The sequence below is a fragment of the Dendropsophus ebraccatus genome, chromosome 15 (assembly GCF_027789765.1).
Source record: "Dendropsophus ebraccatus isolate aDenEbr1 chromosome 15, aDenEbr1.pat, whole genome shotgun sequence".
In the NCBI taxonomy this organism is placed as follows: Eukaryota; Metazoa; Chordata; class Amphibia; order Anura; family Hylidae; genus Dendropsophus; species Dendropsophus ebraccatus.
This window is the reverse complement of record NC_091468.1, coordinates 67,313,577-67,341,477: the sequence shown is the minus strand read 5'-3', so window position 1 is coordinate 67,341,477 and position 27,901 is coordinate 67,313,577. Positions and strand designations below refer to the sequence as shown.

Below are 27,901 nucleotides of genomic sequence, written 5' to 3'. Positions count from 1 at the left end.
ATAAACATCGCTGCGGCCTATGCGGGTTTTTCAAATCAACTGGTGCCAGTTATACAGTTATACAGATTTGTCATTTACTTCTATTTAAAAAGTCTCCCAGTACTTATCAGCTGCTGTATGTCCTGCAGGAAGTGGTGTATTATCTCCAGTCTGACACAGTGCTCTCTGCTGCCACCTCTGTCCATATTAGGAACTGTCCAGAGCAGCAGCAAATCCTCATAGAAAACCTCTCCTGCTCTGGACAGTTCCTGCCATGGACAGAGGTGGCAGCAGAGAGCACTGTGCCAGACTGGAAAGAATACACCACTTCCTACAGGACAGCAAATGATAAGTACTGGAAGACTTTTTAAATAGAAGTAAATTACAAATCTATATATCTTTTTGGCACTAGTTGATTTGAAAGAAAAAGATTTTAGCCGGAGTACCCCTTTACTGGGTTCACACTACGTATATTTTAGTCAGTATATTTCAGTCAGTATTGTGGTCCTCATATTGCAACCAAAACCAGGAGTGGAATAAAAACACAGAAAGGATCTGTTCACACATAGATGAAATTGAGTGGATGGCCGTCATTTAATGGCAAATATTTGCTGTTATTTTAAAACAACGGCTGTTATATTGAAATAATGGCCGTTATTTACTGTTATATGGCGGCCATCCACTCAATTTTAACATTGTATGAACAGATCCTTTCTGTGTTTTCAATCCACTCCTGGTTTTGGTTGCAATATGAGACCACAATACTGACTGAAATATACGTAGTGTGAACCCAGCCTTAATGTAGATAAAATGGGATTTGGGTCACAATAACTTAGTTCTGACTATGTACATGAAAAATGCCATCTCACCTGTAAGTCCAGGGTTGGGCCACCAGCCCAGATCACAAGCCTTGCATGTAAATTCATCCTGTACAAACTCATTTTCCTTGCAGGGAGTACAGATCCAACAACAGCTTACTTCCCCCTTCCTGATCACCTGAGCCAGACAGAAAGAAAACCAATATCAAATAACATAACAATAAATAAATATTAATAATAATAATAATAATAAAAAAATAAATTTTTAATATTTTTTACTATTTTACTACACATAACAATAAATCAATTTTTAATGATTTTTTTTACTATTTCTATTTTTTCTTTACACTTAATGGTATTTATATACGACAGCATCACTCTGCAGCCTGTATGCCTTCACATGAAGTGCTGCTATTCTCTTATGTAGCAAAGGCCTAGCTGGAAAAAGAAATCAAATCATGCAGTATAATGAATTGAAACATTTTCTGGGCATGCCCTGTGACCTGTCCAGGTGTCATTCCTTAGAAAGGGGAAGGCTAAGCTGTGAGCTTCAGCTATTTTAGCTTTTGTGCTATCTATACACTGGTGTCACCTTTCAGTGTAATCCTGTCTGTGATGATAAGTAGGACATCGCTGGAAAGGGAAATGTACAAAACAGGAAGTCTCAGCTTAACGGGGTACCCTGGACACCACAAATTTGATTTTATTTGATTTTTTGCTAATACATTGCTTAAAGAAAGTTATATTACTTTAAATGTATTTTTTTTTTGTTTACATATATACTGTACTTCCTTTGACTGACAGCAGTAAGGGGTGACACAGTTTTTGTCAGGAATTGCAGGGCTTTTTGAGCCCTGCAGTTCCCAACCCCCTGCTCTGTTCTCACAGTGCTACACAGAGCAGGGTCCCGTTTCCCCCTTGTACTGTATATTCTAATACATAGTACTTGGGGGCAGGCTGCCCAATACGATCGCTGTGTCCGTCCACCCTATGCAGCGGTAGCAGGGATTGCTTTCACTGCTCACTATGCTCATTTGTTGCAATCACAGCTTCCTATGCAGAAGCTTCCAGACACAGCGGTCGTGTCGAGCAGCCTCTCAGCTGTGTACTATGTTTATGAATATACAGCAGACTGGGGGAAACTGAAGCCTGTTCTGTATAGTGCTACTCTAGAACAGAGCAGGGGATCTGAAACTGTAGGGCTTAGACAACCCTGTGGTTCCCAACACAATTTGTGGCAGCAGAGGAGGCTGTGTCGTTCTCTACTGCTGCCACTTAACAGAAGTGTATAGGTTTATAAAAAAAACAATAATTTTTTTCAAATAAAGTTATACTACAAAGTAGTGTAACTTTATTAAAGCAATATATCAGAAATATATTTTCAGTCTCCGCAGTACTTCTCTTAATATTGGGCCTAGTGGCCCAAGACTTCAGGATTCTTTTATAATATAGATAGTAAAATTAAAAATTAAAAAACATCACAAAAGTGTTAAAAAATATATATAATTTGCAGAAAAACTTGATTTAAACCAGTGTTTCTCAGACTTTTTCTATTATAGCCTCACCTAATAGACAAAATGATGCCTGGGCCTCACCAGACTGACCAAGAAGATGCCGGGCCTCACCATCTGTGATGGAAGTCCATGCAAAGATAAAAACTATTGCTCAGTCTACCCTTCATTTGTCTCCTAACCTCTGTATAACATTAAATAAGCACAAAATGAGTCAATAATGTTCCTTAATCAGAGATTGTTGCATTTAGGGAAAGAGCTGTGCAGCTTATAGTCACTTTTGTGAATACTGACTCCTCAGCTGGGCCTCACCAACAACTAGGGGGCGCCTCACCGGTGAGGCCCGCCTCACAGTTTGGGAAGCACTAATTTAAACAATATGTAATTTTCTGTTAACACGTCCCCTTTAAGCGTCTTAAAATCACCAAACGTTATAGCACCGGTCAGACGAGAACACACAATAAATTGACATTTCCTTTTTTTCTACTGCTAACTTGTCATTTTTACAGGGTAGAAGGAGACAGGATCAGCGATGGGCAGGGGAGTAAGTGACAGCTCGGTGGTACGATGGGAGGCCGGGATAAACAGTGTACACACAAGGAAGCCTCTGTATACAGCTGTCACAGTCTGGTCTCTGAGGGAGGGAACTGTAACCCATTATATCCTGTAGATTATATTAGTCCAGACATTGCTCTGACAGTTATCTGACATACAATGAAGGTGCCCTAAAGAATACACATATTCCCACTCTCGTAGATGCGCCCCCGGGAAATGCTTAAACATAACATAAAAATAGCTACAACAAGATCAAATGTAAAAAAGGGCAATATAATGATACCAATAATAAGGGGGCATTATTACTAAGATGAGAGCAATATGATGGCACCAATAAGGGGGCATTATTCCTAAGAGAAGGGCAATATGGTGACACAATAATAAGGGGGCATTATTACTAAGAGGAGGGCAATATGATGGCACCAATAATAAGGGGGCATTATTACTAAGATGAGGGCAATATGATGGCACCAATAATAAGGGGGCATTATTACTAAGAGGAGGGCAATATGGTGAAACAATAATAAGGGGGAATTACTACTAAGAGGAGGGCAATATTGTGACACAATAACAAGGCGGCATTTGTACTAAGAGGAGGACAATATAATGATACCAATAATAGGGGGGCATTGTTACTAAGAGGAGGGCAATATGATGACACCAATAATAAGGGGGCATTATTACTAAGAGAAGGGCAATATGATGACACCAATGATAAGGGGGCATTATTACTAAGAGGAGGGCAAAATGGTGACACAATAATAAGGGGGCATTATTACTAAGAGGAGAGCAATATGGTGACACAATAATAAGGGGGCATTATTACTAAGAGGAGGGCAATATGGTGACACAATAATAAGGGGGCATTATTACTAAGAGGAGGGCAATATGATGGCACCAATAATAAGGGGGCATTATTACTAAGAGGAGGGCAATATAATGATACCAATAATAGGGGGGCATTATTACTAAGCGGAGGGCAATATGATGACACCAATAATAAGGAGGCATTATTACTAAGAGGAAGAGGGCGGCGATAGTGAAAACAAATAGAAGATTGGAACGGTAACATGATCTTCTGCTAATACCAAGATAAAGTTGGTGATAAAGTTGTGATTTGTTGGTGGTGGGGGAGCAGAGAAAGTATACTTACCGCTCCTGTCTTCTATGTGTCTTCACAGAGTGATCACCAACAGAGCACAGTCTGGCCCCCAGGGGGTTAACTTATTCCTCTGGGGGCCAAACTGTCACTTTCAAATTAACTAAGTACCCTCAGCTCTGTGCCGAGTGGGGTACCTGGTTAAGTACTCAAGTCTACCATTGTATTTAATGGGGTTCATTAGTCGAAGCGAGCACTGGAAAAGACTCAACTCGAGTATTTTGGCCCTCGCTCATCTCTAAGGATAACTCTTTCAAACATAACCAGGCCTAACCATCCATGCCCATTATAATACGGTGCCACTGTATGGTGGTTTTGTGGGGAATCATATCTCCTTCAGTAGACTATAGTGCCATGGGAATTCGCCTGAGAGTTGCCTGTTAAATAATGCTTTCTAAGAGGAGAGGTCTGTGATAATCAATGTGTGTGTAGTAAACAGCGACCTGTGGTTGATTACTAAACACTTAATTATTTGAAACACTCAATTACACAGTTTACCTTGGAATTGAGTAGGAGGATTTATTGGCAAAACTTCTTGGAGAAACCTAGCTACCTGAATGATACATGCTATTCCTGTGATACCTGCACCCAAGGACGTGATAAGCAAATAAGAGAAATTAGCATCCTGTTTACCAAATATTCCAACCGGGAGCTAATGTGTCCATCAGGCGGCTCAGGTGTTTGGCGGCAGATAAAGCCAGAATTAGGGAAATACCTTACAAAATACTCAGAGAAAAATGACTGTGGTATTTACTCCAGAAGTATCGTGTTATAATTGATTTGTTTTCTGGCTTTAGGTTAATAATTGCTTACTGTTAGTGAATGAGAATACTGCGAGGAAGCAGTTAAGTGGAGATGCTGTGCATTGTCACTTAACTCTTTTTGTACCGAACACTAAGCAGTGATCTGTGTAGATTGCTACTTACTGTCCACCATCCACTGACTGGGCTGAGCAACTGCAACATCACTTAAAGGGGTATTTCCATCTCAACTAACATATTTACAAATACATTAATGTCACAAATTTGTTTTCTTTTCCTGATATGCTGCTCTTTCTGTCTTATTGCTGACAATTCATTGTCAAGGTTACAGACCACCTCCTGCTCTTAAAGCAGTGATTTGACTGGTGTATATATAGCTTTAGTATACATAGTTATATATAGGATACAGTATATACACACACAATGGGCCAGTTCTACTTTACATCCCTTTGATAAATCCCCCCCTATATGTCCATACATCTATATAATAGCTATACTGTATATACATCAGCCAGACCACTGCTTTTATAGCAGACCTTGACAACAAACTGTCCACAAAAAGAGAAAAGTCCTACAAGGACAACTATATTACATGAGATGGGAATACCCCATTAACCCCTTGGAAGACAGAGAGTAAGCAGTGATCTACACAGATACTGCTTCCTGTAGAAGAACAAGACACCTGTTAAAATGATAGGTGTTCTGTTCATCATGAGGAGGAGCAGATGGACAGGATGATCTCGAAATAACGTTTGCTTATAGCCTAAGGAGATGCCAATCTAATCCCATTGATTTAAATTTGACTAAATTTGTCAATTGACACCAATGTTGTCATCTTGTTCATCCATCAGATTGTATATGGTTGTGCTTACCTTTATTTCTCCTTTTGAGCAGGGATCACTGCATACAGACCGCACCATTCCACTTTTATTCATTTGTATCCTATCGTCATCAATATTTAAAATTCCTTCATGCCAAGTTCCTATAAGAACATAATCGTAGCTGTTTGGCTCAATGAATTGAAGATTCATGATATCATATCTAAAGTTGGAAAGAAATTATTTTTTTTATTTAGAATTCCTCTCATCTTCTCATCATGCCGTTCATCTATTTACTATGTACCATCTGCTTAAAGATTAATGCACGGTTATTATAAGTGGACAAGCCGGTCGGTGATAAGAGACAGTTCCATCCTGAGCTTTATATTCAATGCTATGTTTCTATGTCTGCACTCAGTTACTATTACTAAGCGTACTGATGGGAATTTTATCATGGCCAGCATCTCACACACATGTCTAGAGGGAAAGTAAAGTGGAAAGACGTGCCAAATCTATTAAGAGATGTTAGCCTGCTAATAAATGTGGCACGTCTTTCACTGTCTGTGCATCCCATTATGAAATTTATACTAGCTAAGAGCTGCGGCAGGCTTCTGATATAACTTAAAGAGGACCTGTCACCCCCCATTAGAGACCCCTATACTTACCTCATTGCACCGGGTCCCGCTTCCTGAACCGGTTGGGTGACTGAGATTTCAGTGCCCGAAGCCCGGCGCGCGCGCTCACAGGAGAGTCCGATGCCCATACAGAATGACGGAGCATCGGACTCACCATTCATTCTCTATGAGCATCTGACTCTCTTGTGAGCGCGCGCGCCGGGCTTCGGGCGCTGAAATCTCAGTCACCCGTCCGGCTCAGGAAGCGGGACCCGGCGGGATCAGGTAAGTATAGGGGGATCTAACGGGGGGTCGGGAGCCTGTCACCCCGGCACTGGGGGTGACAGGTTCCCATTAAAGGAGAAGTCCGGCGAAAATTTTTACTAAAGTATTGTATTGCTCAACAAAAGTTATACAAATCCCCAATATGCACTTATTACAGGAAATGCTCATAAAGTGCTTTCTTCCCTGCACTAACTACTACATCAAGGCTTCACTTCCTGGATAACATGGTGATGTCACTTCCTGGATAACATGGTGATGTCTCTTCCTGGATAACATGGGGATGTCACTTCCTGGATAACATGGTGATGTCACTTCCTGGATAACATGGTGATGTCACTTCCTGGATAACATGGTGATGTCACTTCCTGGATAACATGGTGATGTCACTTCCTGGATAACATGGTGATGTCACTTCCTGGATAACATGGTGAGTCACGACCCGACTCCCAGAGCTGTGCGGGCTGTGGCTGCTGGAGAGAATGATGGCAGGGGGACATGGAGGGACAGAGGGCACAGGAGGGACACTGAGCATCCCCCTGCTATCATCCTCTCCAGCAGCCACAGCCTGCACAGCTCTGGGAGTTGAGTCGTGACATCACCATGTTATCCAGGAAGTGACATCACCATGTTATCCAGGAAGTGACATCACCATGTCATCCAAAAAGTGACATTACCATGTTGTCTAGAAAGTGACATCCCCATGTTATCCAGGAAGTGACATCACCATGTTATCCAGGAAGTGACATCACTATGTTATCCAGGAAGTGACATCACCATGTTATCCAGGAAGTGACATCACCATGTTATCCAGGAAGTGACATCACCATGTTATCCAGGAAGTGAAGCCTTGATGCAGTAGGAAAAAAGCACTTGGTTAAAAAAGCAAATGGTTATTGGGGATTTGTATAACTTTTGGGGGGCAATACGATACTTTAATAAATATTTTCCCTGCACTTCTCCTTTAAACTCCTTTTTACGCCAGCTATTTTTTTCTCTTTTGAATCAACTATTGCCAGAAATATACTCCTATTAAAAAAAGTCTCCAGTCCTTCAGTATTTCTCATGTGCTGTATGCCCTGCAAGAAGTGGTGTATTCTCTCCAGTCTGACACACTGCTCTCTGCTGCCACCTCTGTCCATGTCAGGAACTGTCCAGAGCAGCAGCAAATCCCCATAGAAAACCTCTCCTGCTCTGGACAGTTCCTGACATGGACAAAGGTGGCAGCAGAGAGCAGTGTCAGACTGAAAGAAAAACACCTCATCCTGCAGGACATACAGCAGCTGTTAAGTACTGGAAGAATTTAGATTTTTTTTTTTTTAATTAGTAGTAAATTACAAAGTTGTTTGAAGTCCCCACTGCCTGGTGTTAAAAAACTAACTTTATAATGTTTCCTTCATAGGATAACTGCAGCACTGTACCATAGTTCAAACATATTTTGTATTTGCATTGGGGGAAGATTTATCAAACTGGTGTAAAGTGAAACTGGCCCAGTCGCTCCTAGCAACCAATCAGATTCCACCTTTCATTTTCCAAAGAGTCTGTGAGGAATGAAAGGTGGAATCTGATTGGTTGCCGGGGGCAACTGGGCCAGTTTCACTTTACACCATGTTTGATAAATCTCCCCCTATATGTATAGTACGCTATATAGTATATCAATTATCTCCTATACTGCAGTGTATTATGCTATTAGTTATACAATAAGAAGGAAAACGTCAATGGAAAAAAAAATATCCTAATTTATTGATTCTGTTTCAACTTCTACCACTTCCATGTAGTGAGATATATAAGAATACTCTCACCTTCCCGGGGCATCTCCTTTGTCATCGAACCAAATGTCTTCTCCAGAAACGCCAACAAATCGACTCTTTATGAGAAATTCCAGCAGTTTGCTGCCATCGATAGGTCTCATGGCATCACACAAACCAACATGTTTGGGACATAAGGCGGCGTGCATGTTATGGAGGCCGTGGGCCATGGCATAGATTGCATTGATGACGAATCCCATTTTGCTATCCTGTACATAGTTGTCTTGTAAGCTTTCATTACCTGAAATATATAAAAAAAACTTAACTAAATAATAGAGAAAATATTGCACTCTTGACGCCATTAAAAATAAATATTGGTACTAAAAATGGATAGAAAAAAACGGACGCATTTGTGTGCATCCCTTTCGATCCATTTTCCATTGACTTCCACTATAAATAAAAATAATCAAAGAGCTGCAGTTTTTTGTAACGTACACAAAAACGTCGTCGACCACATTTTTGCGTATGCCCAAAAAAATCTTTTTTTATAATGAAGTCAATGGAAAAACGGATGCACACAAATGCAGCCATTTTTCCATCTGTTTTTTGTAAAAAAAAAAAAAAAAAAAAGGGTGAAAAACAAGAAAAAAAAACGGATGAAAAAATGTAGTGTGAACCCAGCCTGAAAAGAACAACATATGTAAGCTATGTTCACACACTGTTTTTTATTATACAACCTGGCAAGCTGAACTTTTAGGCTACAAACCCACTTGCCGTATCTGCAGTGAGTCCCCTCGCTGCGTATTTGCAGCAGACTCACTGTGGATCCCGGCCCTATACTTTCAATGGCAGACAAACATGTACATCCCTGCTGCAAGTTTGTTCGCAGCCCGTCCCGTTAACCCCCCGGCCGCCGGAGCTGATACCTTACCTGATCCCGGCTCTAGCTTGCTTCGGCGGTTCCCGGTGTCTTCAGCAAGCCGGAGCGGGGACCAGGTGAAGTATATGCTCCAGCCAGCCGCCCGCCTGCAGCCCCTTTAACACCTCCCGCAGCCCCGGCCGCCCGATCAACCCCCCTGCAGCCCCGATCAACCCCCCTGCAGCCCCGATCAGGCGGCCGGGGTGGGCAGGGGGCCAGGGCTGTGGGAGGTGTTAAAGGGGCTGCAGGCGGGCGGCTGGCTGGAGCATATACTTCATATACTGTAGCATATACCTCCTTTTGCAGCTACCCGTGCGTTCAGTATAGCTCCTATTTACTAAATAGTTGTTGCTGCCTGTGTTATATCCAGCCAGAACCGGCCTGTCTTCTTTTCTGTAATTTATGAGGCGCATTACCATTGACAGGCTGTCTATGCTATAGTATCTGCAGACGGAATATACAAGCAGAATATCATGAAAACGTCCCACCATATAAGCACTATATCCAGTCCCCTTCATCCCGGGGAATCACTTGTTTTCTATTTGAACATAAGTCAATCCTAATCAATAAATGTCTATCGAGAAGTTTAGCTAAATCTCTATGACGGCGGGATAAATGACGCCCTATGGATAAACTGATACAAGGAATCTCTGGGAATACGCTTAGTGAGGTGCTGGATAACGGCCAAGCAATGGACGTCCTAATTGGAAAAAAGCAGCGATTCTTCATGGTCAGGGAAGTGATAGAATAGAGATCTATGCAAAGTCGCCCCGAGGGATTGGGCAGCAGCTAGTTCCTGGAAATATCCCACAGCTCCACAATCTTACAAACCTTATTGGAAATAAAATTGTCTGCACAACGGAACAGAAGACGCTGGAGCTCCGGGATTTCTCCGATGAAAGTCAGGACCAGTATATTCTTCTCATACTATAACGTTCCTTTCTTAAAGGGGAACTATCAGCAGGTTGGACGAGTCTAACCTGCTGATATGTCCCTATTGTGCAGGAGACGCTGAGGGGGAAGGGATGTGTCTTATAGGATGTCTCTAATAATATAATATCTCTTACCCTTCCTTCTCCACGTCTCTTGTGCAACAGGGACATATCAGCAGGTTAAATTGGTCTAACCTCCTGATAGTTCCCCTTTAAAGACAAGAATTTATTTTTCTTTTTTATTTATTATCCTCTTTGCCCTCTAAGAGCCATACCTCTTTTATTTTTCCATTGACAGAGAAATGGGCTTGACATATATTTTGTATCCTTACCAAGGGTGATTCTAGCCTCTCTGCTGCCCGAGGCGAACTATAGGATGACGCCCCCCCCCATAATCCACTACTGCCCCCCCCCCCCACTGCTGTCCCCAATAAACATAATGTTTGGTCCCTTGCTGCACAGAGGATGTCAGGAGAGGAGGGGGCTGATCTTATAGGGGAGGTCACAGCAGCACAGAGGAGGTCAGGAGAGGAGGGTGCTGATCTTATAGGGGAGGTCACAGCAGCACAGAGGAGGTCAGGAGAGGAGGGTGCTAATCCTATAGGAGAGGTCCCAGCAGCACAAAGGATGTCAGGAGAGGAGGGTGCTAATCCTATAGGAGAGGTCCCAGCAGCACAGAGGATGTCAGGAGAGGAGGGTGCTAATCCTACAGGAGAAGTCCCAGCAGCACAGAGGATGTCAGGAGAGGAGGGTGCTGATCTTTTAGGAGATGGTCCCCATCTTCCCCCCTTATAGATGGTCCCCCTCTTCCCCCCCTTATAGATGGTCCCCTCTCCCTTATAGATGGTCCCCCTCTCTCCCCTGCCTTATAGATGGTCCCCCTCTTCCCTCTCCCCCCCTTATAGATGGTCCCCCTCTTCCTCCCCTTATAGATGGTCCCCCTCTTCCCCCCCTTATAGATGGTCCCCTCTCCCTTATAGATGGTCCCCCTCTCCCCCCTCCCTTATAGATGGTCCCCCTCTCCCCCCTCCCTTATAGATGGTCCCCCTCTTCCCCCCTTATTGATGGTCCTCCTCTTTCCCCCTTATAGATGGTCCCCTCTCCCCCCCTTATAGATGGTCCCCCTCTTTCCCCCCCTTATAGATGGTCCCCCTCTTCCCTCTCCCCCCCTTATAGATGGTCCTCCTCTTCCCCCCCTTATAGACGGTCCCCTCTCCCTTATAGATGGTCCCCCTCTCCCCCCCTTATAGATGGTCCCCCTCTTCCCCCCCTTATAGATGGTCCCCTCTCACTTATAGATGGTCCCCCTCTCCCCCTCCCTTATAGATGGTCCCCCTCTTTCCCCTCGATTATAGATGGTCCCCCTCTTCCCCCCTTATAGATGGTCCCCCTCTTTCCCCCTTATAGATGGTCCCCCTCTACGCCCTCCCTTATAGATGGTCCCCCTCTTCCCCCCTTATAGATGGTCCCCCTCTTTCCCCCTTATAGATGGTCCCCCTCTCCCCCCTTATAGATGGTCCCCCTCTTTCCCCTCCCCTTATAGATGGTCCCCCTCTTGCCTCTCCCCCCCTTATAGATGGTCCCCCTCTTGCCTCTCCCCCCCTTATAGATGGTCCCCCTCTCCCCCCCTTATAGATGGTCCCCCTCTCCCCCCTCCCTTATAGATGGCCCCCCTTATAGATGGTCCCCCTCTTTCCCCCCTCCCTTATAGATGGTCCCCCTCTCCCCCCCTTATAGATGGTCCCCCTCTTTCCCCCCCCTTATAGATGGTCCCCCTCTTTCCCCCCCTATAGATGGTCCCCCTCTTTCACCCCCTTATAGATGGTCCCCCCCTTATAGATGGCCCCCCCCTCCCTTATAGATGGTCCCCGCCTTATAGATGGTCCCCCTCTCCCCCCCCTTATAGATGGTCCCCCTCTTTCCCCCCTCCCTTATAGATGGTCCCCCTCTTTCCCCCCTTATAGATGGTCCCCACTTATAGATGGTCCCCCCTCCCTTATAGATGGTCCCCCCCCTTATAGATGGTCCCCCCTCTTCCCCCCCCCCCTTATAGATGGTCCCCCTCTTTCCCCCCTCCCTTATAGATGGTCCCCCTCTCCCCCCCTTATAGATGGTCCCCCTCCCTTATAGATGGTCCCCCCCTTATAGATGGTCCCCCTCTCCCCCCCTTATAGATGGTCCCCCTCTCCCCCCCCCCCCCTTATAGATGGTCCCCCTCTTCCCCCCCCTTATAGATGGTCCCCCTCTCCCCCCTCCCTTATAGATGGTCCTCCTCTCCCCCCCCCTTTATAGATGGTCCCCTCTTCTGCCCTTATAGATGGTCCCCCTCTTTCCCCCTTATAGATGGTCCCCCTCTCCCCCCTTATAGATGGTCCCCCTCTTTCCCCTCCCCTTATAGATGGTCCCCCTTTTGCCTCTCCCCCCCTTATAGATGGTCCCCCTCTTGCCTCTCCCCCCCTTATAGATGGTCCCCCTCTCCCCCCCTTATAGATGGTCCCCCTCTCCCACCCTTATAGATGGTCCCCCTCTCCCCCCTCCCTTATAGATGGCCCCCCTTATAGATGGTCCCCCTCTTTCCCCCCCCCCTATAGATGGTCCCCCTCTCCCCCCCTTATAGATGGTCCCCCTCTTTCCCCCCCTATAGATGGTCCCCCTCTTTCACCCCCTTATAGATGGTCCCCCCCTTATAGATGGCCCCCCCTCCCTTATAGATGGTCCCCGCCTTATAGATGGTCCCCCTCTCCCCCCCCTTATAGATGGTCCCCCTCTTTCCCCCCTCCCTTATAGATGGTCCCCCTCTTTCCCCCCTTATAGATGGTCCCCACTTATAGATGGTCCCCCCTCCCTTATAGATGCCCCCCCCCCTTATAGATGGTCCCCCTCTTCCCCCCCCTTATAGATGGTCCCCCTCTTTCCCCCCTCCCTTATAGATGGTCCCCCTCTCCCCCCCCTTATAGATGGTCCCCCTCCCTTATAGATGGTCCCCCCCTTATAGATGGTCCCCCTCTCCCCCCCTTATAGATGGTCCCCCTCTCCCCCCCCTTATAGATGGTCCCCCTCTTCCCCCCCTTATAGATGGTCCCCCTCTCCCCCCTCCCTTATAGATGGTCCTCCTCTCCCCCCCCTTTATAGATGGTCCCCTCTCCCCCCCTTATAGATGGTCCCCCTCTTTCCCCCCCTTATAGATGGTCCCCCTCTTCCCTCTCCCCTCCTTATAGATGGTCCCCCTCTTCACCCCCTTATAGACGGTCCCCTCTCCCTTATAGATGGTCCCCCTCTCCCCCCCTTATAGATGGTCCCCCTCTTCCCCCCCTTATAGATGGTCCCCTCTCACTTATAGATGGTCCCCCTCTCCCCCTCCCTTATAGATGGTCCCCCTCTTTCCCCTCGATTATAGATGGTCCCCCTCTTCCCCCCTTATAGATGGTCCCACTCTTTCCCCCTTATAGATGGTCCCCCTCTACGCCCTTCCTTATAGATGGTCCCCCTCTTCCCCCCTTATAGATGGTCCCCCTCTTTCCCCCTTATAGATGGTCCCCCTCTCCCCCCTTATAGATGGTCCCCCTCTTTCCCCTCCCCTTATAGATGGTCCCCCTCTTGCCTCTCCCCCCCCTTATAGATGGTCCCCCTCTTGCCTCTCCCCCCTTATAGATGGTCCCCCTCTCCCCCCCTTATAGATGGTCCCCCTCTCCCCCCATTATAGATGGTCCCCCTCTCCCCCCTCCCTTATAGATGGCCCCCCCTTATAGATGGTCCCCCTCTTTCCCCCCTCTCTTATAGATGGTCCCCCTCTCCCCCCCTTATAGATAGTCCCCCTCTTCCCCCCCCCTTATAGATGGTCCCCCTCTTTCCCCCCCCTATAGATGGTCCCCCTCTTTCACCCCCTTATAGATGGTCCCCCCCTTATAGATGGTCCCCCCTCCCTTATAGATGGTCCCCGCCTTATAGATGGTCCCCCTCTCCCCCCCATTATAGATGGTCCCCCTCTTTCCCCCCTCCCTTATAGATGGTCCCCCTCTTTCCCCCCTTATAGATGGTCCCCACTTATAGATGGTCCCCCCTCCCTTATAGATGGTCCCCCCCCCTTATAGATGGTCCCCCTCTTCCCCCCCCCCTTATAGATGGTCCCCCTCTTTCCCCCCTCCCTTATAGATAGTCCCCCTCTCCCCCCCCTTATAGATGGTCCCCCCTCCCTTATAGATGGTCCCCCCCTTATAGATGGTCCCCCTCTCCCCCCCCCTTATAGATGGTCCCCCTCTTCCCCCCCCTTATAGATGGTCCCCCTCTTATAGATGGTCCCCCTCTCCCCCCCTTATAGATGGTCCCCCTCTCCCCCCCCCTTATAGATGGTCCCCCTCTTCCCCCCCCTTATAGATGGTCCCCCTCTCCCCTCCCCCCCCTGCACAACAGATAAAACAAAAACAGCACACAACTCACCTGCCATCCGTTCCCCCGTCGAGCGGATATATATATATATAATTGGTGTTGTGTCCCAGGATTAATTTATGGTTACATTTGTTTATCAATGGGCAGAGTATAATTTCATTGTAATATAGTTTTTGGGAAGTACAGCCATGGTTTGAGTCATTTCATTTTTATTCCTTAAAGGAATAACCTTTAACCTGAAGAATATAGATAACATCCCAGTCTTACTACACAGCGAAATGGAGCCCCCCCCCCACCTCAAGTTAAAAAAATAACTTTTTGTTTTTTTCTTTTCAATTTCACCTCAAATATTTTGTTTTCAGTTTCGCTGCATATTTTAAGGAGCAATCAAAAGTGTAATTGCAAAAAACAATTGGTCCCTCAAAAAACGAGCCCTTATAAGGTTCTGTAAATGGCGAAATTAACTAGGTACATCCTCTTTATACTGACACGGATAGAATCAGATGTTTTTCAATCTGCGGCCAAGTTCCCGTGTATGGCGCCGTTCTATCCACGGGTCCCGGGTCGGTACTCAAGCACTGGAGGCGGCCCGGCCCGCCCCCAGTGGGAGGGAATTCCCTCCCTTGTATGACACGGCTCGGGACCCGTGGATAGAACGGCGCCGTACACGGGAATCGGGCCATGGATTGAAAAACGGACCGTGGCACTGGCTTGCCCGTTACTGCGCTGTGTGGTGGTACATCCTCTTTAATGACTTTTATAAGATAACAGGAGGAAACAAAAGCCCAAAAACCAAAGGGGTTAAAGGGGTTCTCCATCATTAGAAAACCATGGCCGCTTTCTTCCAGAGACAGCACCGCTCTTGTCTCCAGTTTGGGTGTTGGTTTTACAACTCCGTTCCATTGAAGTGAATGAAGCTTAATTGCAAAACAAGAGTGATGCTGTCTCTGGAAGAAAGCGGCCATGGTTTTCAAATGCTGGAGTTTGAGTTGAAGTTTGATTTGAAAAAAAACGATGAAAAAATATATAGAAAGAAACCTATCGCTGCATGCTATTCCAAAATCCGTTTCGCTTCCATGGTTCGGCTGCTATTGTGGGAGTACTGTACAACGTATGAGAGTCATTCAAGTGACACAATACTAAATAAGGCCGGCGCTAATCCGCTAAAAAGAGATTTTCAATTACTAATATCATGCCCTTGAATCAATTCTGCAAATCTTTAAACCTCTTTCGGGATATTGAAATTTCAGCTGCCATGGTAACGTTCCTCCCGCACTATAAATCCAGACAGAAAACATCACAACTTGAGGTGAAAATAAATTCCTTTTAGGATTTCGCAATTTGAAGTCATTAAGTATAGTAGCAAATCAGAAGAAAGCGCAAAGGCGGCCAGCAAAATAAAACCGATACTCTAAATATCTGCAGCTTCGTACACACTAAGGAGGAAGGGATCGCTAACATTTCCTGTAAATAACTCGATAGCGCTCAGATCTTATTAAACGATATTTTAAAAACTATTCAAGTATAACAGTGGTTCTGCAATACTGGTACTATAATAAGATTTTTAACATCCTAGAATGTAAAAACAAGAAAATATCAGCCAACATTTTATCATAGAGCTCATCCCTGCCAGGGCCACTTCTGCCATGAGGCGGAATGAGGATGCCGCAGTCCTTGAGGAGGCGGCGTAATATTCCCCCTTGCTGTTAAAATTGCAGTTCACCAAATTTCTTTACTTTTTTACTTTGAAAATAATGGACGTTATTTTTTAGTAGGACACACGCCATTTTTTACCGTCCTTTCACCGTTTTTACTATTAAATTTTATGGCTTTTCAATTAAATCAAAGGGGCAATCAGTCCACCTGGCCAAAAATAATTTACCAACAGCCGTCACTGCACTGACGGGCGGCCAAACCGCAAAATAACAGATGTCATTTAAAAAACTATAAATTGTAAAATATTGTGTGAATATAACCGTGGGCCAATCTATTTTATTTTTTACAAAACATTAATACCAATATCGGCCATAGAGAAAATAATTAAATACATTATATTGCGCTAATTTTTGTAAAAATACAATACCTAGGAAAAAATGTTGAAGAGATGTTCAATATCCACTGGATAGGGCATAAGTGTCATGATCACAAGAGAGAGCCAAAGGCTGGGCTATCGCTAACAGCTCCGTAAAGAATGAATGGAGTGCGTGCTGACCCACCATTTTATTCCGCAGGGAGGGGATGGGGTACAATTTGTTTTGCTGTAGTATCCCTTTAAAGAAAGTTAAATAAATAATGTCCTTACCTTTACAAATCTTAATAAAGTTGGTATTTTCTTGTGGATGTCCTGGAACTCGACACTGGAATCGGTATTGCCAAAACTCAGTAAACCAAGGGTTTCGTGAATTGGTGTCTAAGCGTAGACTTAGAAAATAGTTGTCAAAGGACCTGACCTCTGGGGATTGCAGCTTTATGGTAATTCCTCCATTTGCTTCAGCTTCAAAGCCATCTATGACTTCGTCTCTGTCTGCCCATCCATCACTGAAAGAGGTAAAAAAAAAAGCAGGTTATAGGAAAAAATTATCGATATATATTTAGTTATTAGGCTAATGCTTCTTTATTAGCAATATTAGAAGATCACATATGTTCTATTAGTACATTGACCATACGTTTGTCACAGGCTAGGCCAACCTCGCGGTAACGTCGCAAGCCTCTAAAAAAATCCTATGCTTATACAGTCATAAATGCGGTGCATGTATAGGCCACACCCCCTTTGCATGCAACCACGCCCACTGCCCGCCCCTCTCTCCACCTCTCTGGCATCATCAGTGCAGAGGTCTCACATGAGAATAACTTATGAGCAGAAAAAGTGGTTGTGCATAAATTATTCCTCTGTGCCAGATAATAAATGTCCCCCTTGTTCTAACACTGCTTTGTAGTTGTTTTTTTGTTAGTTATTTTTTGCCATTATTAAGGACTTTGTAAGGGAAACCCTATTTTACTTGTATGTATAAAGCAACAGCCACCGGCACTACCTTCGCGAAGTTCACTGGAGCGGGGGTTTCAACAGCGAGTATAAACGCACAGTGTGGACGATCACTGGTTGGTGCTCACTTTCTCAGAAATGTAAGGTGCAAAACCAGCATTCAAAGAGATGAGAGAGGGCACTCACCCAATGTTGTGATCTTCTTTATTTCAGTGTTGTATAAAAAACACACAGGACATAGTGAGCCGTTTACCATAGTGAGCGAGGTAACAGCTGTTACCAAAGAAGCATGCATGCGCGTGAACCAGCTGTTACCTCACTTCTTCTTGGTGCTTGGCGTCTTGCTAAACGGCCCACTATGTCCTGTGTGTTTTTTATAAAACACTGAAATAAAGAAGATCACAACATTGGGTGAGTGCCCAATCTCATCTCTTCTACCTTTGATTGCGTCTATTTTACTTGTATTTTTAAAAAATTTTTATTAAACTTTCCCTAACCTTTTTTCTTAGTCTGGACTTCCTCATTTACAGGAGAAGTCCCACAAACTGTAAAAGGAGAAGGCGGGGGTGGGTGAGAAAACAACAAACAAGTGAACTCACCCATCCCGGTGCCTCTCAACCGCTGCTCCCGGGTCCTGTTCACATCAGCTGAGGTCCTTCAGCTAGCTGCAACGCTTCGACCCCGGTTCAGTGATCGCCCGCCCAGCCACTGGGGTGGGACACTGTCCCAGTCATTGACTGGCTGAGCAGGCAATCGCTCAGCCTGGCCGTGACGGTACAGCTGAAGGAGCCGAGTAGAAGATGACATCCAGCGATAATGAACGGGACCCTGGATCGGCACAACGGAGGCACGGGGGATGGGTGAGTTCACTTGTTTGTTTTTTATTCATCCACCCCCGCCTGTCTGCCATTTTTACAGTTCGTGGGAGTTCTCCTTTAATCTTATGATCGGTTCTTCTTCTGCTTGATAATACTTATAATGTATTATGTCTGTCATTGTTACACTGGTCAACAGATATTGGGTTCTGTCTCTGGCAGGACCTAACAGGCTTATGTAGATCGCAGGCCTGAGAAATATTAAAGCCCTTAGCGACCCATCATAACCCACGAATGATGACCCTGAGACTCTCTCTGTAAAACCTGCTGGGGTTGTGATGTTGTGGTAGCTAATGACTTTGGCATCTAAACAGGCAAATGGTTCGGGTCGAAATGACATCCAATACCATCCATTAGAGCTGGGTGTCGGACATATAACCAGCCGTCAGGAATCCCATGTGCCCACACCATCTCTATGTTGTAATACTATAGCAGTCCGTATGAAAAACCTGCTAAATGAAGTGCTGAACGTTAAGACCTAACCCACATATACTGTAACTACTAATATAAAACTTTATGAAAAAAATCTCCATAAACTTGAAGTGTAATATTGTATGTGATTACTGTTGCTTTAGAGTAGAATTAATTCACTCAAAATCTGTCTACTCTCTTTATGTTCAAAAGAAGTGGGTGTAAAGAAAATTCTCATAAAATGTGTGATTGCATCCAACGCCAAAGGTGGGCAGATACTGACATCAGCAATGTGGGCAGATACTGACATCAGCAATGTGGGCCTTAGAACCTCTTGACCTTTAACTGAAGAGGGAAAAGTGATTGAAAACAAATACAAACGTCAAAACTCCATATAATACATTGACCATTCTACAAAGCAACATCATAAAAGTGACACAAAGACAATAAAAACTAAAAAAAAAATAAAAAAAGTCATGGCATCTGAGTGCGACTCCACAAATGGTTCATCCACTCAACCTACTCAAGAGAATATTGTTGGTTCAGACAAATATCACATCAGCAACAGGGTAGGGGGTCGATGTTTTGTCCATAGATCGAAGCCCCGCGAATAGTGTCGGTAAAAGGCTGGCTGATGCTCGGCTTTACAAAGAAGTAGCTGCTCCACTCGAAGCAATTGCTCGTCCCCTTCAAGTACCTTACAGGGAATTTGATTTTGTTGCAAAGAATTTCATTTTGTGGCCCAGAATTTTATTTAGTGACTCCTCTTTTCTATTACAACTTTACAAAGTGCATTATGGCGGACAGAACCAAATTCTACGCAACAAAATAGCATCGGGTCACAAAACTCCACGCAGTGCAACACAATCCTATTCTATGCCACCAGTGTTACAAAATACAATGAAATACAACGAATTCTTGTTTATAAACAAAAATACGTGGGACACAATGAATTCTGCAGGACAAAATAGAGTGTATCATGCAATGAATTCTGTGTGCACAAAACTATACATTATGGACATATGGCATCCCATGCTCTCAGATAATGGAAACCAATCCGAGCTATGGAGCTAGACCAGTTAGACCATGCAAGATGGCAGGAAGGGGGACTGCCGGTGTCTTTGCTGCTACATTGCTCCAAGCGCTGTAATGGAACGTTACCAGTGAGGTTCCAAGAACCAAATGAGAACATAGACCCCTCATTAGTATAATACATATACTCATAGACTATCCTACTTCTCCTATTGATGCTGCTTAGACAATGAAACTGTTTATTCAACAGTCCCACTTCTCTGGACTTGCTACAATATAAACTGGTCTAAGAGCAATATTACAAGGAGCGATAATCTGCCAAATCAGGACGATTCGGCAGATCATCGCTCCGTGTAAAAAAGACAACGATTGGCCGATGACAACGATTTGGCCCTGACCTAAAATCATAGCCTTCCGGGCCGATGACTGTGCAAAGACAATAATAAAGTTCATACATTACCTTTCCATGCTCTTCTTGGCTTCTCCCCGCTCCCGCAGCAACTCCAGAGCTGGTTTATGAAGTGACAGGCCGCTCTGCCAATCAATGGCTGGAAAGCGACTACCTTGGCCAGTGATTGGCTGAGCAGCCTGTCTCTCAGACACTGGCTCTGAAGTTTCACCAGAGGCTGCGGACAGCGGGCAGAAGCGAAGAGAACACCGTGGAGCGTGGAGAGGTAATGTATGAACTTCATTATTACACTTTTAAAGCAAGGACATCGCTAATGACCCAGCGTATAAGACGACCCCCGACTTCTAAGATTTTTTGGGGTTAAAAAATTTTCTTATACGGTATATATAAATATATATATATATATATACACTGTATAAGACAACTTTTTAACCCCCAAAAATCTTAGAAGTCGGGGGTCGTCTTATACGCCGGGTATGGTCTCCCCATACAGCGGGGAGGCTTAAAAATGGCCCCATCCCCACCGTACTATCCCAACCACTATAAAAAAAAACAACATTTAACTCACCCGGGCTCCGTTCCCGGGCAGCCAAGCGTCTCATCGGAGAGGCTCGCAGACGCTCGGCTGCCGGTAGAGCTTCGGTAGAATGAGAGAGGCGCCTAAAGTTCCTGAAGCCTCTCTCATTCTCCAGATGAAAAGCTTGGCTGCCGGGGAGAGGTTTGGCGATCTCCGTCTCCGGCGCAGGTAATGTACGTCCCACTGCCTGTGCCGGGAACGGTACAGAAGGCGCGCCGATGACAGGAAAGGGGCCCAGGTGAGTTAAATGTTTTTTTTTTATTTAGCTGCAGTTAACCCCTGCCTTACCGCAATCTTCTTGAAAGTCAGGGGTCGTCTTATACGCCCAGTCGCCTTATACACCGCAAAATACGGTATATACAGCCCCGCTGCATGATAATTGAGCCATGTAATAGGCTCAGTAAACAAGCACCGATTTAGCAGATCAGCGCTCGTTTATTATAGTCTAATCGGTTCTCCTGCCATTGTCTGGTACAGCTGCTGAACAGTCAGATAGATTGAAGGTTTTAATAGAAGGTGAAAACTTTCGATATTTGGATTTCAGGACAGCTTGACGATTCCCATGAGTTAAATCATATCCCACTGATTCAATTAAAATGAATAAGAACACAGGGATACAGACACGCCAGGTTATTTGATCTTGTTCCCTTTGGAATAACAAAAAAATTAAATATACAAACCTAGAACATTAATAAAATTGCAGAAGGGGAAATATGTAAAATCTCTGACATGTTTAGAGATGGAAAGATTAAAACCTGCTCCTCAATTAGATTGAATTTCAATTACCTGATAACGCTTGGTTTCAGCTCAAACACGCATATATGAATACGTTAAATAAGGACAGCCATGACCTGGTTTCTAGGAGTTTTTTTTTTTTAGAAATAGGAGCTTTCATTTCATTTGGCTAAGCTTAATGGAGAATTTCGGAGAGTGCCAGGGGGGTAACTAGAAAGGGCTGGGCCCCATAGCAAACTTTTGATTGGGCCCCCCTCTTCTCCCCCATTCCACTGTAGGTAATCCCCATGTTAGTTAGCTCTCCACCCAGTAGATAGCATGAGTTAGGCATCTTACCTGGTATCCCCCCCCCCCCAGTAGATAGTGTCCCCCATGGTAGGCATCTTACCTGGTATCCCCCCCCCCAGTAGATAGTGTCCCCCATGGTAGGCATCTTACCTGGTATCCCCCCCTCCAGTAGATAGTGTCCCCCATGGTAGGCATCTTACCTGGTATCCCCCCCTCCAGTAGATAGTGTCCCCCATGGTAGGCATCTCACCTGGTATCCCCCCCAGTAGATAGTGTCCCCCATGGTAGGCATCTTACCTGGTATCCCCCCCCCCAGTAGTGTCCCCCATGGTCGGCATCTCACCTTGTATCTCCCCATACATAGTGTGTGCCAAAATCGACATATCCCCTATTATCCTACTCCCCAGTACATAGTGTCCCCCATGGTAGGCATCTACCTGGGTAGTATGATAACAGCTTAGGAGGCTCAGCGTACTGCAGGAATAGGCTCCCTGTTGTGGTGGGCCCTATAGCGGCTGCTATGGCTGCTACAATGGTAGTTACGCCCCTGGAGAGTACAGATCTAAAGTAACGATCAGCTACACACAAACAATTTTACGATCGTTGTCTGCAATTACACAGGACGATTATTGTTTGAATGCGAACAATATAACGATTTTCCACAAGATAATTGTCCCGTGTAACAGGGCCCTAAGCTGTCAGTACTGATCCAGCACTACTACACAGAGCCATACAGACAGAGCAGGGTCCCCCCATGTAGTGTATATTTATATTAGAATATACAGTACCCAGTAGGGAAGCTGTAAAGTGAACAGTGATAGTAAACATTGCCAGCTGTTCAGAGGCTGCTGCACACAGCAATAGTGACAGGCAGCCCTGCAGTTCCTGACATGAACATTGGTGGCAGTAGAGGGGCCCGTTTCATCCCTTTCTGCTGCCATGCACTGTAAATTGATTTAATGTATAAACAAAAAATATACATTTATTTTATTGAAGTTATATTACAAAGTAGTATAGCTGTCAGGAGCCTTACCCTTGCCAGCGGCGTCCCTGGCAACCTACCCGGCCGGGTGCGGAGAGTGCATCAACGGCGTCCCTAGCTATCTGAAATAGCTTTCAGATCAACTGGTGTCAATGAGTTATATTGATTTGTAAATAACATTTATTTAAAAATCTACACTCTTCCAGTACTTATCAGCTGCTGTATGTCCTACAGGAAGTGATGTATTCCTTCCAGTCTGACACTGTGCTCTCTGCTACCACCTCTGTTTATTTTAGGAAGTGTCCAGAGTAGTAAAGGTTTTCTATGGGCATTCGCTCCTGCTCTGGACATGGACAGAGGTGGCAGCAGAGAGCACTGTGTCAGACTGGAGAGAATACACCACTTCTTGCTGGACACACAGCAGCTGATAAGTACTGGAAGGCTTGAGAAGTAATGACTCGGTGATGTATGGTTTGTGACCTTAATCAATCTGCAGTCTTTATTGAACCGAACCGTGACAATATTTGTCTAATGACCAGGCAGCAGGATTCTGCAGCAACGTAAGAGAACAATTCTGCTTGCTCAAACAATCGATAGTCCGAGACTTTGAAGTATAGCAGAAGCTTGTTAGTTTGAAGAAAAACCACTGTATGCGGTAGACGCCCGGCCTTGTTACAGCTAAGCAATAGCCAGTACATTCCGCAGATCGGAAATAGATTGGGAAAATTCACAAAAGTCATTATTCTGGTCCTTAGGATTTATGTTTATAAGTTACGATTTAGGCGGTAGCGAAAGCAAACGTACAGCAGGAATAATCGACTGCAGCTGGGCTATACATGTCGTGGAGGCAATTCATTATAACAAATCATATAACACAGTGGTTCTGCCAGTTTAACACTGGTATATTTATGTTTAAAGGGGTTCTGCGGGAAAAAAAAATTTCTTCCCAAAAAATTCTATGTAAATTCTTCCTGATTGTCATCCTGCTGCGAGTATGTCAAGAGATGACCCAAGGAGGATGCAATGACTGAGTCCAGTTCAAATAAATAAACTCTACTTCTATACTGTAGGAAGACTCAATACAGTGATATATATTAAGATCTTGACTTGATAATATCTTTAGTTACTCGAACTGTGCTGGGAAGTTGTGAGAGAGAGATACCATCGTGCTAACTGAGTACCGTGCTGAGAGGTAGTAAAAGTTCTGAGAAGTAGAGAGGAGGATGTTGAGAGAGTCCCAACCCACTGTAGAAGTGTGCTCTGGCAGAACGTTAGAAGGAGAATAAGTAGAATACTTGAGAGTAGAGAGAATACTTGTGCCCGTGTTTTGACTCTTTGGTCTTTGCACCACCTAATGCCCACCAGTGTTGGGCGACCCGTCCTAGAGGGTTACACAAGCCCCAGACCTTGTTACCTGGGATGAGCAGAGTGTTCAGAATTTTCTAATTACACCCACACTGCGAGATAGAGTACGTAGGCTCCTAGCAACTTTGCTCTATCGGGATCAGTTCCTTTCTTCTGCTTGATACTGTCCTGCTCTTTTAGACTGGTTCTCGGTGTGGGTTGGGGTGATCCCTAACTTGTCCTCTCTAAGAGTGTGTTCAGCATTGCATAGTGTGTGGAAGTGCTGCTTTCAAGAAAAGAGTCCTAAGGTGTCTCATGTGCATCTGTTCGCTACAGAGACCAGAGTAAGACTTCCACAGGGGACCTTGTCAGCTACTACAGGGATCGATCTGGCTTGCATCCTTCCTCTACAAAAGCCCGAGTAAGACTCACTAAGGTGTGGCTACACTCTCTCTCCCCATGTGACTACCTTCTACAGCAGTTATAAGGTGTGCTGTGAGTGAGTGAGTGAGTAGAGAGTGCAAAAGAAAGAGAAATATAAGGATAGGAGGAAAAGAGAAAGAACTCCCATTGGTGCACAGATCCTAAAAGAATAACCCTTTAGTTACAGCCAGCTGTACAATACTTAGGTACATAAAGACCAGAAACACCCGTGGTGGGACACCTCAGATCCGTTTTGTGTGAACCCACCCTAACACTTTAAGCATACGTGTCGGCAGAACAAAAGGATTATTTTTCGATATGTTCTTGGTAATAGCAGAAAATAGTATATAGTTTATTTATGGCGGGAGAACTTTCAGCAAGACCAATTGGGACAATATAAGAACATCAGAAAAATGCATATTATGTATTCCAGTAAGGTCGTGTATAGCTCCAGCGGGGAAGTAGAATTTATTACAGTCTATTATATTAGCCATCCTTTGTGATTTGCTTTTCAGTCTGTGTAATAGGAAAACAAGGTATAGGTTAGAGAATTATAGGACTGTAGCAAACATCTTATTTGACTTGTCGTTATACATTATCTCCAAGGCGCCTGAAATATGCAGATGAGGCTCCTACTAACAATCTACAAAGAACAGGGAAGCTTCCAGTGTACATGCTTTCCCATTTAGTTAGTTGGAAGAATTGACAAATCTAATGCAATCTCAAAAGCCAAATTTATAACTTATGGTTCCCAAGGCCTAAATACTAGTGTTGAGCGAATATGCTCGGTCTAGCATTGGTGCTCGATATACAAAAAGCTTGATGAGCAGCCAATCAACCAACTTTAAGGCTGAAGAACTGCATAATGCATTATACTTCCAACTGCAGTCTTCTATCTTCACTATCATTGGCTGAGTGGCGATAATGAAGATAGAAGACCAGAGGGGTAAGTATGATTTCTCCCCCACCCCCAAACACAGCACAGTCTCGCCCCCATTGGATTACTTAACCCCCTGGGTGCCAGACTGTCACTTTGTAAGTTTTCAGATTAACCAGGTACCCTCCGCCCTGTTCAGTGGGGTTTGTTACTCGAGTTGAGCACTTAAGCTAAATACTTGTCTTGAGTAATGATGAGCACCCAAGCATTTTAGTTCTCACTCAACTCTACTTAATATGTCACATTAACCCCTTAAAGAGGAACTCCGGGTAGAGGTTAAAAAGAAATGAAACTTCTGCAGAAGCATTACGCATTACTTACCTATCTATTCCAGTTTTGAAAGTACCAAAAATCCATTTGTTTGGGGGGTTTTGCTCTGTATTGTGTTTCTGTCTTTCCTAGTTTAGCATTTCCCAGAATGCAATGCTTTTCCTCATGTGACCATCACAGCCCCCACCCATTACAATCAGAAAAATTAGTGCAGCAGCTGCTTCTGTTCGGTTAGAGATGGTGAATCACTCAGGGGATTGGGTTATCCAGCCGCGCCTCCTGTGACATCACGCCCTGCCCCCTGTCTGCATCATCAGCAAACACACACAATGTGAGACAGAGGCATGGAAGATTTGTCTCCTAAGAGGGAGAGCAGAAGGAGCAGGAGAAAATGTGAATTGGCACATAGGCCATTTTTTTCACTTCCTGGATTTCTATCAGCTACCAGTGTGACAGAACCGTACAGGTACAGTAATACATTGTATAGACACATCTATATAACTTTCAATTTACTTTTAAAAGAAAACAAGTTTTTATTATCCGGAGTTCCCCTTTAAGGACTCATGCTATACTGGTATGTCATAGGAGCCTGTCACTTAAAGGAGAAGTCTGGTGAAATTTTTTATTAAAGTATTGTATTGCCCCCAAAGGTTATACAAATCCCCAATATACATTTATTTACGGGAAATGCTTATAAAGTGCTTTTGTCCCTGCACTTACTGCTGCATCAAGGCTTCACTTCCTGGATAACATGGTGATGTCACTTCCTGGATAACATGGTGATGTCACTTCCTGGATAACATGGTGATGTCACTTCCTGGATAAAATGATGATGTCAAGACTCCCAGAGCTGTGCGGGCTGTGGCTGCTGGAGAGGATGATGGCAGGGGGATTCTCAGTGTCCCTCCAGTGCCCTTTGTCCCTCAGTGTCCACCTGCCATCATCCTCTCCAGAAGCCACAGCCCGCACAGCTCTGGGAGTCTTGACATCATCATTTTATCCAGGAAGTGACATCACCATATTATCCAGGAAGTGACATCAACAAGGTATCCAGGAAGTGAGATCACCATGTTATCCAGGAAGTGACATCATCATGTTATCAAGGAAGTGACATCACCATGTTATCCAGAAAGTGATATTACTATGTTATACAGGAAGTGACATCACCATGTTATCCAGGAAGTGACATCACCATGTTATCCAGGAAGTGACATCATCATGTTATCCAGGAAGTGACATCACCATGTTATCCAGGAAGTGACATCACCATGTTATCCAGGAAGTGAAGCCTTGATGCAGTAGTAAGTGCAGGGAAAAAAGCACTTTATAAGTATTTCCCGTAATAAGTGTATATTGGGGATTCGTATAACTTTCGGGGGCAATACAATACTTTAATAAAGATTTTCGCCAAACTTCTCCTTTAAGGACCCATGACATACCGGAATGCCAGAAGGTCTGTACGCTCTATGAAGCTAGATCAGGAGCTAAGCTCACATCATAGAGGGTCAGCAGTTGTGTCCTTGCTGTTAAAGATGGGCCGCAGTGCTCATTTGCCATTAACCCCTCCATTGCCAATTACAGCATTTAACTGCAGGGGTCCTGATAGTTTTTTCTGACTGCCTGAGGTCTCTGACTTACCTCTGTGTAGTCAGCTCGGTGATCTTCACATAGAGTCTGCTACAAGCAATGGCACAGCATTGACCAGTGTTAGCAATCTAGTGAATGCTAGTAAAAAATTTTTTTTTAATTATGACATAGCCCCTCCCCCAATAAAAGTTTACAATGGTGCAACTTCAGAGCCGGTCTTTAAAGTGATATCCTGCTCAGCGAATCAATGGGACCGCCACAGCCACTGATTGGCTAAGTGACCTGCGTTGAAGTTGCACCGGTGGCTGTGGGAAGCACGGAAAATCCAGGAAGACATCGGGGAGTGTGGAGGGGGTAACATATACATTTTATTATTTACTATATACAGCACACCTATATACACAATATACACCATCTATTTCTATTGTACTTATGGAGGTGAACCTCCGCCATTTTTACTACCTTAGGGCATGTCCACACTACGGAATCAAAGTGAGTCACCCGCCGCAGATTCCGTAGCTCGCCCCCACTTGCGGCCACACATCTCCACTGGCTTCATTCTATGA

The 27,901-nt window shown here is 44.7% G+C and overlaps 1 protein-coding gene across 1 annotated transcript in view; it reads right to left on the bottom strand.

Annotated features, from left to right (window-relative positions):
• Positions 1–27,901, bottom strand: part of GRM1 (glutamate metabotropic receptor 1) — a 164,049-nt gene that overhangs the window by 11,769 nt on the left and 124,379 nt on the right. Inside the window, exons 3-6 of the mRNA XM_069954576.1 lie at positions 16,785–17,020; positions 8,300–8,546; positions 5,656–5,824; positions 849–975 (exon numbers count right to left, since the gene is read on the bottom strand). Coding sequence (XP_069810677.1) covers positions 849–975; positions 5,656–5,824; positions 8,300–8,546; positions 16,785–17,020 — 779 coding nt within the window. The remainder of the gene's footprint in view (positions 1–848; positions 976–5,655; positions 5,825–8,299; positions 8,547–16,784; positions 17,021–27,901) is intronic.